The sequence below is a fragment of the Lytechinus pictus genome, chromosome 2, assembly GCF_037042905.1.
Source record: "Lytechinus pictus isolate F3 Inbred chromosome 2, Lp3.0, whole genome shotgun sequence".
NCBI classification, from domain to species: domain Eukaryota; kingdom Metazoa; phylum Echinodermata; class Echinoidea; order Temnopleuroida; family Toxopneustidae; genus Lytechinus; species Lytechinus pictus.
Window position 1 is genome coordinate 52,845,561 of NC_087246.1, and position 15,957 is coordinate 52,861,517.

Genomic DNA, 15,957 nt, shown 5'->3' on the forward strand with positions numbered 1-15,957 from the left:
ACTTATTGGTATAAAAACAGTATGTATCTTTAACTTTCAGCTTGATACACACACCCACACCCACCCCACACGTACACACCCTCTTTCTCACTCTCTATCGATATTGAATTTATTTTTATGTCAAGGATAATGCAATTCGCCTTTTTGGCCGCAAAAGATAAACTTACTATAATAAACTTTAATTATTTGACCGTAAGAATAACGCTGTCGTTAAAAATAATGAGGGCAGGGGAAGCAAACAACCCACACCCCATCGCCAATGATGAACCTCATTCAATACCTAGAATCTCCTAGATAATGGTAGCAGTGAAGACTCGGTTATTTAAAGTTGTGTTTAGGTATAATCATAAACAGCCTTCTATTTGAAAACCGGGTGAAGGCAGAATGGCACTGAAAGGCGGACTTGTCCTATTGTTTCTCCTGACATTTTCCTCATTCCTTGACTGTTCCAATGCGGAGCAAGATTCTCGTCCTGATGGCGGATACCAATCTACACCGGGTTTGACTGGAGCCCGGAGTGGTAATGTTACAACGGACATAACTTCTGAAAGAAATGAACGAGATACTCAGTCCAGTTCTGATGCGGATTCTCAGCTTTCTATTCCCGGGTCTCTTGATATCGATTGGAGTGACTATTCTTCATCCTACTCACCAAGCGAAGGTAAGGCTTAGAAAAACACATTTCTTGTCTGTATGCATTTAAGGGCGGATCTAGGATAGGCCTATACCAGATCGGAGTAGGTGCTTTCTCAAAGAGACATTGTCAAGCCAAAAAAAGGGTGTTACAACCATTAAAGAGAGCATTTTCCAGATAATTGTATTTATAAAAAAAGAAACAATAAAAAAAAACACCTTAATATAGTTAAAATAGGTACACACGTCCTCCCCGTGGATCCGCGCCTGTATGCACACACACGTTGTTAACTTGCTCTCTAAGTTCTCATATGACACGGGAACTTGCTTTAGATATAATCATGGATCAAAATATGGTCCGAAACATATTTTGAGCGCTTTGAGCAAAAATATACATGAAGCTGGTTACAACATGGACCTACTACAAATCCATGGTTACAATGAAACACACACTCACACAAAATGGCTTTTGGCATCAATTGACTCATATTTTGAAAGGTTTTTTTTTCTTCGAAGAGATGCAACCTTGAAAATGCTTTGTTATTTTGTTTGATGATATTTAAGGTCAAGTCCACCCCACAAACATGTTGATTTGAATCAATAGAGAAAAACAAAGCAAGCATATCCATGAAAATTTCATCAAGATCGGATGTAAAATAAGAATATTGTGGCATTTTGAATTTTTCACAAAACAGTTATATGCACAACTCAGTGAAAATGAAAATGAGAGAGTCGATGATGTCCGTCACAGCCTCCCTCCCTATTTCTTTTCTGTTTTAATTGCTTGAATTTTGAAGATTTTACAAATTAGACTGAACCATAAAAGGTTCAATTAATAGTAATTCCACATATTCAGGGAAAAATAAATCTTTTTATCACAGGCCAATGAGGAGAAAATTTGAACAGTTTATATTTTTATATTATAAAATACAATAGAAATAGTGAGTGGGTTAAGTCATCAGTCCCTTCATTTGCATACCGACCAGGATGTACGTATATAACCTTTGGTGAAATTAAGCGAAACTTAGAAATGTCATATAACTTTATCATTTTACATCCAATTTTGATGAAATTTTTCTGTTTATTCAAATAAACTTTATGTCGGGGTGGACTTGTCCTTAAGCATGACTGACAAATTATCTGACAAATTCAATTCATTCAATTATTATAAAATATAAATATAAAATCACGGTGTACATACATGTACATAAAAGAAAATGCAAAATATGGCTTGGACCATAAAAAAACATATGTCTTATATTAAATGGACGAAAAGACAAAAATAACAAGATTAACAACAAAAACATACACATCCTTACCCATGCACACAACCCTGACAATTTTGTAGATTTTCAATAAAAAAAGTCCTGCATGGTTTTTTTTTTCTCGCCTGTTTTTAGCAGAGCAAGACTAGGCGCCACTTTTCGGACGGAGGCGGCGTCAACATCTTAACCTTTAAGTTTTTTAAATGACATCTTAACTTGGAAAATATATGGACCTAGTTCATGAAAATTTGACATAAGGGTAATCAAGTATTACTAAATATCCTGCCTCAGTTTCAGGTCACATGATCCCTGTCAAAGGTCATTTAGGGTCAATGATCTTAGACCGATTTCGGGGAATCAGCATCGAAATCTTAATATCTTAACCTAAGGCAGGGCCTGCGAACGATTTTTTTTTCTCACTAGGATTGCTGACGTAAATTTGGAAAGCAAAAAAAAAAAAACAGGGGGGGTGATAACAAAATGGAGGTCAAATTGATTCTCATAAATTTAAAAAGCAAAAAAAAAAAAAAAAAAAAGGGTTTTCACTTAAAAAAAACCCGATTAAATTTGGAAAGCAAAAGTAAAAAAGTATCAGCACCCCCGCTTCTCAGGGCCATGAGCTCCTAAGGTTAAGTTTTTTAAATGCCATCATAACTTAGAAAGTATATAGACCTAGTTCATGGACATGATGGAACTTAAACATAAGGGTAATGAAGTATTATATAACATTCTACGTGAGCTTCAGGTCACATGACCAAGGTCAAAGGTCATTTAGGGTCAATGAACTGTGGCCATGTTGGTAGGATTTGTTGAATTACCACCGTAACTTTGATAGTTTATTGATCTAGTACATAAAACTAGGACATAAGAGTATTCAAGTATTACTGAACATTCTTCGTGAGTTTCAGGTCACATGAGACCAAGTAAGGTCATTTAAGGTTAATGAACTTTGGCCATGTTGGGGGTAATGTCATCATAACATTTAAAATGGTTTCATGAAATAGTTCATTTCATAGTTCATGAAATGTGGACATAAGCTTATCAAGTATCACTGATCATCTTGCACAAGTCTTAGGTCAAGGGCAAATGTCATTTAGGGTTAACGAACGTAGTAATATGCTACTATATGAATGGTGCTTTTTGTGAATAAATATTTTATAGTTGTTTTCAAAGTCAGCACTACTGCTATATTGAATCGCGTAATGCAGGCGAAACTGCCAGAGGCACTCCACTTGTTTAGGAAATATTTTATGAAATCCACCTCGATGTTTTCCATCGATTTTCCCTCCATTTTCTCCATAGCATGAAGTGACAGTAAAATCCATTGTCACGATTGCCCCAGGGATTGACAGAATCAAGAAATAGCATACAGACACGCAATGTATCTTTTTTAATTTTTGTTCGTAATTGGAAGATGCAAGAAAGAGCTTTACAAGCTGAGTGAGCAATAAAGTATGCAAGATAATAATACCATTAAGAAAAAAAAGATCAACAATTCTACTGGTAGTGGTGTATAGCCATTTGGCGTAAACAAGTCTACATATTGGGATTCCCTATCCTAAATGACCATGACGATGTATCCATTATAATGGTATACGCAATGTGCGAAGGAATGAGTAAATGTGCATTGTTTCGAGAGAGAGAGCATAACTACATTTTGCATGAAATGTATTTATTATAAGTTTTGACTAATGCTTTACCTCGTCTGTTTGATTCCCTAAGGTATCACAGGCCTAGATAATTTCCCATATAGACTCGTGTGTTAAAGTGGCACTTAAAAAAAATTCATAAAAATAAGGACATTCAAAGGGTTGAATGTTTACTACCAGTGGATACGATAGGGTGTCTGACATTCCATATCTGACCAGAAAAGGGTACCTCGACCGGCTCATTTTAAATATAAATCGCCATTTATGAAGACTACAACTGACATGTAAGGATCAAATTCATCACTTGAGAGAATAAAATGACCCTAATTCTTCCGCCAGTAAAAAAATAGTTCCAAAGTGGTGATATATCTTTCCACTTTGGAAAAAGGGAAGTTCAGTAGGTATATACCATCCATAGAATCAGTGTTAGATTGTCAGTCATATTCATTCATTTTTGTCAATCAGCAATATTTAGTTAAAAAATTGAGAATGGGTTGGCTCGGATGAATATCTTTTGCCTGCTAGTTGAAATTAGGCCCGTGAAACCCTACTATTGTAAATGAATAAGGACAGTGAACAAGGAAAAAACTTACAATAGCACGGGCCTATAGAGTTGATAAGGTTAGAAAACACAGTTTAAAATTGTATACATCGCTGTTCCACAGACCCTTAAAGTAGTTGTTTAACAGTTTAAACAACCATGCTTAATTTATTGAGAATTAAATATAAAAAATATAAATTTGTTGTCTAATAATTTAAAAATTTGTTTAAAACTTATAAACAACTAATGTAAAGTTCAGATAATAAATATCATTGTATAAAAAATAAATAAATAATGAGCGGCATCGTGTATATACTTGTATAAGAAAATGTATTGGCCCGTGAAATACACAATGTGAGAAACTGGTTTTAGATAGGGCCTAACCCACTTTTTTTAAACAGCAGTTTTCCACATTTATTCATTCAACCCTACCATTTTACACCTTTTCTCGCATTTCCCTCCCTTTTCCTCTTCCCTTTTCCTCCGTCTAATTCTATACGATTTCGATTATTTGCAGTTCCGAACGCCGATACAACTTGGCTGTGTCCTACTGGTAAGTATACAACTGTTTATTATACAATTTCATATAATATAGGGTCAGCACTCTTAACTATTATACTATCAATATAGTATATCATATCAGGGGCGGATCCAGCTCCCGCCAATAGGGGGGGGGGGGGGGACGAAATTTTTTTCACCCATATTTTCCCCGATTTTTGTTTGTTTTTTTTGAAGGGGTTGTCTCAGTGGCGTAATGAGCCAAAATTTTGAGGGGGCCCGATACGCCATACCGCGTAACATTAATAAGAAGTTGCGAGCGAGCAAAAATTTTGACATTTTAATTACAAAAATCAAAGTTTGTGATAGATTTTGACATAACATTTGAAAAATCATAGGCCTATATTTCACACTTATCCCTTTCCCTTTCTCCCCATTTTCTTGGTCGTGAAAAATTGGAGGGGGGACGCCGATGTCCTAACAGTCATTTCTTAGCTTTATTATTATAAAACAACATTAAAAATGTAATAATCTCATAAGCCCTATTTGAATAGTGCGAGCGCGAAGCGCGAGCTGAATTTTTTTGGAATTTCATGTATTTTGTCCTGAAAATTGAATATTCTGGGCAATGTTTGTGAACCTGAACAAGATGCGTATGTAACTAGATAATTACTGCGAGCGCGAAGCGCGAGCAGAAATTCTTAATATGGATTCTGGTTTGATCGAAAAGGGACCTGTTAAGGACGATTTGCAGTTAGCCATTAAGACGATACATATTTCAACTTTTAGATAATGTGAGAGCGAAGCGCGAGCTGAATTTTTTTTGACATTCCGACCTAAAAAATTGGCATTCTAAGCACTTTTTGAAACAAACGGTATGGGTATAAAACTAAACAATTGGGAAAAAATGAGACTTCAGATCTAAAGGTGGGACAGTCTATTGTTGTTTTGTAAATCATGAAAAAAGATTGGTAATTTGGTATCTTCCTACATTAATAATGCGAGCGCAAACTGGATAATTTTAGCACGTTTTGAATATGATCAAGCTGCATATCTCAATAAACATGTGTGCGCGTGTTTTAGAGTTAGACAGAAACTGAGCTTTCTGAATACATTAAATGTTTTATCTTGAAAATCAATAATGCGAGCGCGAAGCGCGAGCGGAAATTATTGATATTCTGCTATGAAAAGGGTAAATTTAAGCTCTGTCTCACTGTGTAGGGAAATTGTAAAGTGTATGTGGATAGCACATATGAAAATGATGACTATCTTCTTATTCCTCTTCCTAAGCGCGATATGACACTTGACGATATTCCTGTCTGAAAAAGGGACAATTTAATTATTAGGAATTCATGAAAATGTTATTATTATATGAATAAGCCTAATGAGTGAGTGAAATTTGTTCACATTTGAGGCCTGAAAACTGGATATTTAAAGCACTTTTGTAATCATGAATAGGATTTATGAGTTGATACATTTTAAACTATTAATGCGAACGCAAATCGCGAGACGAATTTGTTGATAAACTGTCATAAAGGGAGGTTTTAAGTAGTTTGTTACATAATTAATATATAAAGAATCTAATCTCCTCTTTTTTTCCATTCTTTTTTTTCTTTCTTATCCTCCTTTTTTCTTTTTTTTTTGCTCCGCCAATAGGAGGGGGCGGGCCCCTCGGGCCCCCCTGGATCCGCCTATGCATATTATGGCTTATTTCTGATATAACAGAACAAGGTTTTGTATATTCTTAATTTTGGGGTATGTATCAATCTCTTTTAAATCTTTAATTTGCATTGCTTTAAATCTTAATTCAAGGTCTTGAAATCTTGAAAAGGTTTTGAAATCTTGATACTATAAACTATCGTCCCGAAGATATCCTTTTATATCGGGATACAAACTTGTACTGGCTTTATCAAACCCTTTTCTGTATCCTTGATAAGTTTAACGTGCCTGAATAAATACAATAAAAGGTTTCAATGCACCGTGTCATATCACATCGTGTCATATTTCTTAAAACAAAATCTTTTCACCTTTAATCAGCCACTGTGTGTGAGAATTTCATAAACCCATGACTTTGGTAAATTAATATTATAAAAGGTGAAAAGATTTTGTTTTAAGAAATATGACACGATGTGATATGACACGGTGCATTAAAAAAAAATCACGTATATGATAAGCGACTGGGGTACAGGTACTAGGAAATGAACGTTACAAATTACAATTCTAGATATCATATTTACAAGGATTTCAATGCTGATTTGATTATTTGTCAAACAGTAACCTGACTTATACGGTACATATTTAGAGTTAACCCTAAAAGGACTGGGTTATTTGAAATGTAAGCCTATTTGGGACGGGGGGGGGGGGATGATGGCCCCCTTCTGATCTCGGCCGCCGTTCTTTAAATCTTTTTTCGTTTCGGAAATATCGCGCGAAGCGTTGGGGAGCATCATGCCCCCAGTCCTTTTAGGTTTAAAGGAATAACAGTCAAACTTCATTTAAACACCAAGGAAATTTAGAGTAATCTTATTTATCACAAAGATTGTAGCAAACATGGGTAACTTTAAAAAGCTATATGGAACTGCAATTTGCAAAGGCAACAAAATTCCAGTGTATTTATTCAACGAATCTTTGGCAAACTATTTACGGAATGGTTGTACAATTAATGGCTATAACTTTATACATGCATTGTTTCTTGACCTAAAATATAGATTCAGACAAGTGTGTGAACTCCTCTGCATACATAGATGAATGTGAAATGAATTCAATGAAAATTGAATCTATGTACTGCACCTGTGATTACGACTGCGAATTTTTCGACGACTGTTGCTATGGGTACAATGTGACAAATAGTACAGCGCGGGAGCCTGAAACGATGGATCTTGAGAAGCAATATTGGAGTTGCACCGCATTTTCCATTGGCGTCGCACACAATTCATCTTGCATTTACAACCACTTTGTAGTTAGTAGATGTCCGCCAGTATCTGAAGCTGACAATGAGTTGGTACAGAGATGTGAAAACCCCATCGCCAATGATACTGTCTTCTTTGACCCAAGGAAAGTCTTCTACCGTAACAGGTACTGCGCTCTTTGTCATGGCGTCAACTCCTCCGAACTCACCCCTTACTTCATATTCGTACCATGCCTTGACAACCTTCCAACTGAGGATACATTTTGTGGACAGAAACCGTATGAAATCGACGGGATTGTCGCTCCTCTTCCTCGGTCGTGTTTCGATGATTCTACCGTCATTTCACATTGTGACTCGCAAATAAACAACCAAAGCTCACAATCACTTTGTTCAAACGAAAAGGAGCGGAGGGTCTTTATTAATGGAAGTATTTACCGAAACGATGATTGCGCAAAGTGCAATGGGGTGCAACTACCTAACGATACACTTAAATGTAATGATAATGTCCCTATAATACTACCTGTTAACGCTTTTAACGTGGGTTATTATTATCCTGTACTCACATGTCTTGAAGGCATGATACCATCTGGAACAGAATGTGTTCCAGAAGGGATGTTATGGCCAGAATGCGATAACAGAACCATCATTTTTGCTGTTGTAGCCAAAGGTTCTTGGCAGTGTTACGATGGTTTTTATGGTTTAGAAGTTATAAAGTCTTTACTAACACTAGAAACTCCTGTTGTCTCCGAATATGATTTCAATTTTGACATCGATGACTTAAATTTCACCACCTTCTTAGAAATCCCTGTAGACCTCTTCCCCACATCCTTAAGACAATTTAAAAGCGATGTTGAGGCAAGCCTAGAGGAATTACAGGAAAAGAGCTGCCCTGATAAGAAAGTTATCATCCGTGAAAGATGCAACGTTGACTTTGGTCTTAGTAGGTCTACTTCTTTATTTCATGTTCAGGATAAACCCCAGTTATTTGAACCTATAGAATACAATGGGACTGTCTATATCGCGTATGATAACACTACTTTCATAACACCAGTTTTGTGGGAAAATGACACCTACCTCACACGTTTCTCAGATGAATGGAATTTTACCAAAGAAATATCCTTTTCCCTTTATGGACATGTCGTAGACTTACAAACGTGCGCGTCAATCATTGTTGGAGCTTCTCTCATTACCGAAAACACAAGGGGAAACGTGACCATTTTAGTAAGTATTTTAATATATTATCGATTTTAATTGGAACAGGTCAGATCGAAACAATGCTGTTCAAACGACCGTCCACAAGTTCTGCGTATTATGTGTAGGCCTACTGTATAAATCTATTAAATAATTTAACAGAGATATAAACACAATGCAAATAATTTCCTCTTCAATACAAGAAGAGTATATTAGTAACATTTTTTTTTCAATAGAAATTTTACTTCATCTCCTAATTACAATACAGTTCTCTCCAAGCAACCGAGTTAACTTCAATTTTTCTCAATGATTATAAAACAAGCAGACCTTTACCGATTGAGTCAGAAGAAAACTTAATTAAAAAGAAATCGCCATTTCAATGATAAAATACGCCATGAGCAGTGTACACAATACCTTTATATATTCTCTGAAAGACATCTTCGCCCAAACAATATGCTGTCATTTTCGTGTGGTATGTTTGTATTTTGATAATTATGAGATGTTTTTTGTTGTGATGTAAAATTTGATATATGTTAATAATACCTTGGTCACATTTGCTCTACGGCGGCCGTACGGCGAGTTGAAAACAGCCGTTTTAACATTTTTTTGTCCAACTACATATAGGTGGTTTGAATTAAAATTAATAAAACGGCTGTTTTCGACTCGCCGTACGGCCGTCGTAGAGCAAATATGACCAAGGTATAAGGCATGACTGCCGCGGCAATGAATTAATCCAGGAGAGCGTTTCGTGAAAGGACTTGTCGGGCGTTTTATCTGATAGATCCTGTTATATCCGACAGTTGCCATAGGAACTGTGCTTCTCAGCCAATTATAATCCAGAAAAGTTGTCATATCTGACAGCTTGTCAGACGAAAATGTTGATGAATTGCTCCCCTGATATCAATGAAGGTAGACAACCAACAAAAATTCATTGCAAAATACATTTTCAATTAAACTAACACTTTTTAGTAACAATATCATCTTAATTCAACTGCAACTCACGTAAGATTATGACGCCATGGTCATTAGGGTCCCGTTTGTTATAACAACAAATGCACGGTTTCTATAACAAACTTAATATTAGCCAATCAAATTGAACGGTTTCAGTAGCTTTTAACTGGTATTGCAAAATGTGTTATTATAACAAGTTTTATGAAATGGAGCTGGATGCATTTTTAAAATGTCCATTGCAGTCATGCCTTACTTTGACACTAGTCGAAATAAATCCCGATTATACCCAAGCGTAAATAACTTATAAATAATATCAAACTATTTATGAGAGAATAATTTTTCAGGACATTCTTTTTCGTGACGTGTTTTTTTTAATTGAATTGGTGATTTTAGGTATTCTTTTTTACTGACTCACATCTGGAAAACAAGGCCCTGAGTCTGCGTCATTGTCTTAGTGAAAGGGGGAGAGGGCGGGGGTCCCTTTCCAGACAATATAATCAGATAATGGATTTTCGTTGTGAAACGATTTTTTTTTTATTAAAACTTTTTTTTTAAGATTACCATATACGTCGCATTTCATTTGGATTTAATCATAAATATATGAAAGAGAGGTAACCGCTAATTTTTAGGCCTGAATTAGATACGATAGTTTAACTCCACGTGTACAATATTCTCTGGATTATGCATGTAGATATACCAAAGCATTTCATTCCCTCCGGATAAGTACACCCGTTACAAGAATGGATCTGTCCGTCTCTGCTGGACTTTGTCCGATCCTCCAGAACCTGTCAGCTTGTTCAGTTATTCCAGAGGACAGTATCTCCTGAACATCATCCTTTTTACTCTTTCCATGACGTGTCTCTTGGCTACGTTGATCACATACTGCATCTTCAAGCCTCTGAGGAACCTTCAAGGCATATCTACAATGAACTTTGTTTTTGCTCTTTTCGTAGCGCAGGTATATAAGTATAAACTCTATTCTAAATTTCCCATCATTAATTCCTTTACCGAATAATTAGTAGGTCCCGAAGCAGAAAGGTCTAAGGCAACAAACTACAGACATGAAAGACCTAGGTTCAAAATCCGGCCACGCATTTTTACGCCATGACTTTGAACAATGCCTTTTATTCCCATAACTCTTTCGGATGGTAACGTTAATATTCGTATCTGATGGATACAAATCTGTAAATCCCCAAATCAAATTAGTTCCAATTTAGTATCTTATCTTTCAAGGCCTATATTTAGTACTTAAAAAAAATTATGTTGTATAAAACATCTGAACAGAGAACACACGAGTAATAGACCCAACAAAAGTTTGCTCCGATATAACCCTAATCCTTAAAAATAAATATTATGATATACGTGTACCATTCGTCGAAAACGTCCTTGACTTTTTATTTTTGTATGAAATTCACTGCGATAAATGGCTGTAAAATTACTAAAGACCTGTGTCACTTTGTGATACACGTCCTTCTCGGGGCCAACTGTCACTCTATTGCCGGAAAATAATTGTGAACCTTTAGAGATACGTGTACTTTACCATGGTCCCCTCGCAAAATGATTATGACCTATGAAATATTCCCTTTTTTCCTACAGGTGATGCTCCAATTTGTGTCTTCTTCCGTGAGCTCAATTCCAACCGCTTGTACGATAGCAGCTGCTATAACACATTATTTTCTGCTCGCTGTCTTCACCTGGACAAATGTCTTGGCATGGGATCTTGTTCGTCACTTTGCATCTTCATCCTTTTTACCAAAGAGACACATAGAGACAAGACGGATGACTGTCTACCATACCATTGGTTGGTGTCTTCCTCTCACCATCATCGTTCCATGTCTCATCGTCCAAAGCCAGAACCCATCACTCTTTCGCTATGGCAAGATCGGATCAGGTTGCTGGATCTACCAAGCGAAATGCATTGTCTTGGCCTTCTTGGTGCCTGTTGCTGTCAGTTTTCTTATCAATCTTGTTTTCTTCGTGTTAACCGCATGCGGTGTTCACAAGAGCAAACGTGATTCTAGAGTCCTTCATGAAGGCACGGGAAAGCGACATAAGGAAATGTTCACCGAATTGGCGGTCCACTTTAAGGTTTGTATGCTGTGAAATTTACGCACAATACTTTCTTTTGTGCAGGCTTGGGGTGTGTGTGGTGTGAGGGTGTGTGCCGTGGCCGAGTGGTCTAAGGCGCCTGGCTATACGTGGAAAGTCCGGGATTCGATTCCCGGTCACGGCATTTGTATGTATACTTTTATCCTGCATTCAAATAAATGGAAATGCTTTAGGCCTTATTGATAACTATACAGTGCGTATCAAAAAAAAGTTTACACTTAGAAAAAAATCCTGTAAAATTATACATTTGTAATATCCTGAAGATTTTTCCACATTTTAACATTGGTACAGATCCATTTAAGCAAATGACAATGTAACTGACGAAAAATATTTCCGCTTGAGTGAGCATCACTTACTTTTGAAAAGTTAGTGAAAAATGATTTGCGTAGAACTTTGAAATAGTTATGCGAATAAAAGTAGACCTTAATCATGAAGAACACGTTGAATTTAGCTAGTAAAATTTATTTGAAGATATCTTTTACCTTTTTAACTTGTTTCCTTGCCCAAAACACTTAGAAGAGTGCATTGCACCCCACCCCACTCCCCCACACACCGAGGCCATTGTGACGATATTTGCTTTACACTGAGCTGTGATTAACTTGAAATGGCTTAGGCTTGATTTTCATTTTGTTAATCATTGTCAGGCTTGGAAAAAATGTGGAGAAACAAGTATTAAATTAAAAATGAAATGTAAACCACTTTAAATGATAAAAACTTAGTGAAAAAATGCTGGAGATGTCTGATATAAACATTTGTTCAGATTTAGTTATGTCCTCAGATCCAGCTGGCACAAAAAGTGTAAAGGTTGTGCTTACTAAGAGTTGAAATTTCAATTTGGGTGGCAAAATTGTTACAAAATGCTTGAATGAATCCATTTATTACAATTGACAAAAAATGCAATGGGAAATCTATGAGAAATGTTTCGCAGGGTAAGTTTGATTTCGCCCTTTCCCTTGACACAGCGTGAAAACGAGCATTTCTGCGCAAACATATTTCTGCGAGCTTTACAAAAATGGACAGTGCTCACTCAAGAGTAACATTCTGTCCAAAATTTTACTTTCATTGGATAGATGAGACCCAAACCCAAGATTATATGTGAAAAAAATTACCCACATGTTGTATATTTTTTAATTCCCAGGACTTTTTCAAAGTGTTAACTTTTTTTTGATACGCACTGTATAAGTGTGCACTTTTTTTTAAGTGTATGAATGGGTTGTGCATATTTTAGTTACTGGCTTGGACGTGTTATTTTCAATTCGCCTATACTAGATCTTTGACCATTTTTTTTTGCGATGCACTGTACGTTTATCTAAAAGCTTTAAACACACCTTTCATCAAAATAATGTAACAATTACAGTTATTTCTTAGGCAATCACATTAGATATGCTACCATGATATCAAACATAATGATACAATACAATAATCCACTCATTTCTGCCTATGCAGCACAAAATCCCAATACAGTAATATGTGAAGAGAAAAGAAAACAGAAGACGCAGACATAAAAGGAAGGCGTAAATGGGCCTATAACTGGTTTTCTGAGATTTTATTCATTTATTTGTTTATGTATTTATTTATGCTTTAATAATGTGAATCGCAATCACAATAATTGCATCCTCTCTAATTTATAAATTCTTCTGAATTTCAAACTCTTTCTTTTAGATATCCTGTCTGCTTGGTTTTGGATGGACCTTTGGTTTCATCGCTTCATTTGCCAATTCTGCTACTGTTTGGACCATCTTCATCCTCACCAGCTCTCTTCAAGGGATATTCGTTTTCATCTTCTTCGGCGCTAATCAACGAGTAAGGGATCTCTGGCGAAAAAAGGTTTGCGGATCGGCAGCACAAACCAGAACCTCAACTATGGCATTAACATCTTCTACAAGAGTAGGATCAAAGACAAATAATAATATAAAAACTACTTCTTCGGGTTCGACTACCCGTGTATAGGAATTCAGCTCTATTTTTTTTCATGAACTTGTCAATTATTGGGCGACTATTTGGCCTACGCCTGACAGATGAAATGCTTTAGTTTTGGGGTCTTAGTCAGAGAATATGACGTAATTATCTTTTAACTCATTAGTTATTAACAGTACTTGATATATGTTGCATAAAGTTTGATGTTTTCTGACAGTTGAAATGGTTGTTCCAAAATTTGCCAAGCCCGGGATTAGCACTTGAGGGTAACGAACCTTGAATTTGTGCACAATACCAATATTTTTAATATTCACCGGATTCGGCAAACTTACGCATGCCTCATGCGGCATGGGTCTTATTATCACCAAATGGCAACATAACCTAAAAGTTCAAAAGGTAAATAAAATAATCAAATTGTTCTGATTGATGGACGAAATGGATTTGTATAAGTTCTCTGATAAGGTAATGAGTCACAGAATGATTAGAAGTTTGGACTAATATAAGAGGTGGGGTGGCTGAGTGGTCTACAAGGCGCCTAGAAGGTCCTAGATTCAACATCCGACCATGGCACCGGTATGACCCTGAGCAGGGCATTTCATCTACCTTGCTAATTCACGTCTTTCGGATTGTGACGTTAAAAGTCGGTCCTGTTAAATAATTGTAACGTGTCAGAAGCACATCTGTAAATAAAATAAAAACAGACTCAAATAGGCTATACACATGAAACACGCCATATACAATTTTATACAACGCTGAACCATTATGAACTTTACAACAGTTGTTTAACAGTGTAAACAACTATCCATAATTTATTGAATATGAAATATTTAACTTTGTTGTTTAATATCTTAAACAATTGATTAACCTCTAAACATCCACTGTAAAGTGTATACAGTAAACAGCATTGTTTCCGTGCGTTGTATGAAATTTAAAATTTAAAAGTATAAAATTAAACAGCGTAGGTATATAGTTGCCTTTTCCAACTCTTTCAAGATTGTTACCTCAGTAAAAGTAGTACGAAATGGAAAGCTAGGCAATATCCAATTTGAATGAATTATTCGATGGCAAGTACGAGTAGTTGCCCAACTAAAGTGTAACCAAATGTTGTGTAATTGTAGAGTTTGGTAAAATTTGATGGGTCACGTGAGCGATTATAATTGCCCGATATTGTGATTACCCAACATTACTTGCCATGATGGTTATCCGATAGCAAAATATCAAAAGGGAAGTCCACCCCAATAAAATTAATTTGGGTTCAAATAAAAAAAAAGAGGAAAATCAAACATACATGAAACTGAATATTCATAAAAATTGGATCTAACATTTTAAGCTTTAGCTAAAAACCCCAAACAGTTATGTATCCATCTTGGTTGGTATGCAAATAAGGGAACGGATGACATCACTACTCGTTTTTTTATTTGTTTATAACATAGAAAGCATTCTTATTTTCGTCATTATAATGTGAAACTGTTGATACCTCTCGGCCTGAAGATGTGGAAAAGTAAACTTTTCAACGAAATTTACGTTATACCAAATCTACACATACTTAAATTGTTATCCAATTGAGCAAATTTATCACCAAATTTGGACAGATTTCAAACAATAGTTGTGTGAACAGTAAATGTTGCCCAGTGATTGTTTTTGAGAGAGCACAAATTGAAATATTGTATATTAATCCATATAATAAAATGAAAAAATGAATAATGGCTTTGTGAATTTCAAAATATAAGTGTCTCATTTTGCATTAGATTATGAAAAAGAAAATCAGACATGATTATATTCGTTTGATTTTTTAATTATTCAAAATTTGAATTATTCAAATTTTTGTTGGAATGGACTTGTCCTTCAATAATCATTATTACATTACAGTATTATCTATCAGTACATAGCATCCCCCAAATAATCATCTGATGTATTGCATGGAGTAACAACCTTAAGTTTACCTTCTTACTTAAAATGGCAGTTGATGTTCCGAAAATATAAATAATATCAAATCATTTTACACAATAACTTTTAATTCTATGCTAATCCATTTGTCAGTATTTGACAAAAGACCGGGTTTTGTACAAGTATTTTGAAATACCGTGTTAAATGCAACGTTCCGTTTATCTTATTAACAATAAATATAACTTACAGAACATAAATCATGAACCTTATCTATGTCATTCTTAAAATCATTTACAATAATTTGAATCGCAAAGTTTTTAAAGAAGAACAACATGAAGCAATACATTGATCATACACCCGCGAGATATCCAAGCTGGAGACTGGACTGGTTTTATGCTGTTTTAATAA

At 35.6% G+C, this 15,957-nt stretch overlaps 1 protein-coding gene across 2 annotated transcripts; it reads left to right on the forward strand.

The window, feature by feature from the left end:
* The first annotated feature begins 271 nt into the window (after positions 1–271).
* LOC129254000 (uncharacterized) lies at positions 272–15,806 on the forward strand. 2 transcript variants are annotated; one of them, XM_064095136.1, is made up of 7 exons: positions 272–661; positions 4,606–4,641; positions 6,243–6,341; positions 7,295–8,715; positions 10,328–10,594; positions 11,233–11,724; positions 13,408–15,806. In XM_064095136.1, the coding sequence occupies exons 4-7, from the start codon at positions 7,342–7,344 to the stop codon at positions 13,693–13,695; spliced, it is 2,421 nt and encodes an 806-aa protein (XP_063951206.1). In that variant the 5' UTR covers positions 272–661; positions 4,606–4,641; positions 6,243–6,341; positions 7,295–7,341; the 3' UTR covers positions 13,696–15,806. The 2 variants fall into 2 exon arrangements, with proteins under 2 accessions (XP_063951206.1, XP_054748418.2); XM_054892443.2 differs by lacking the exon at positions 6,243–6,341.
* Positions 15,807–15,957: the final 151 nt, after the last annotated feature.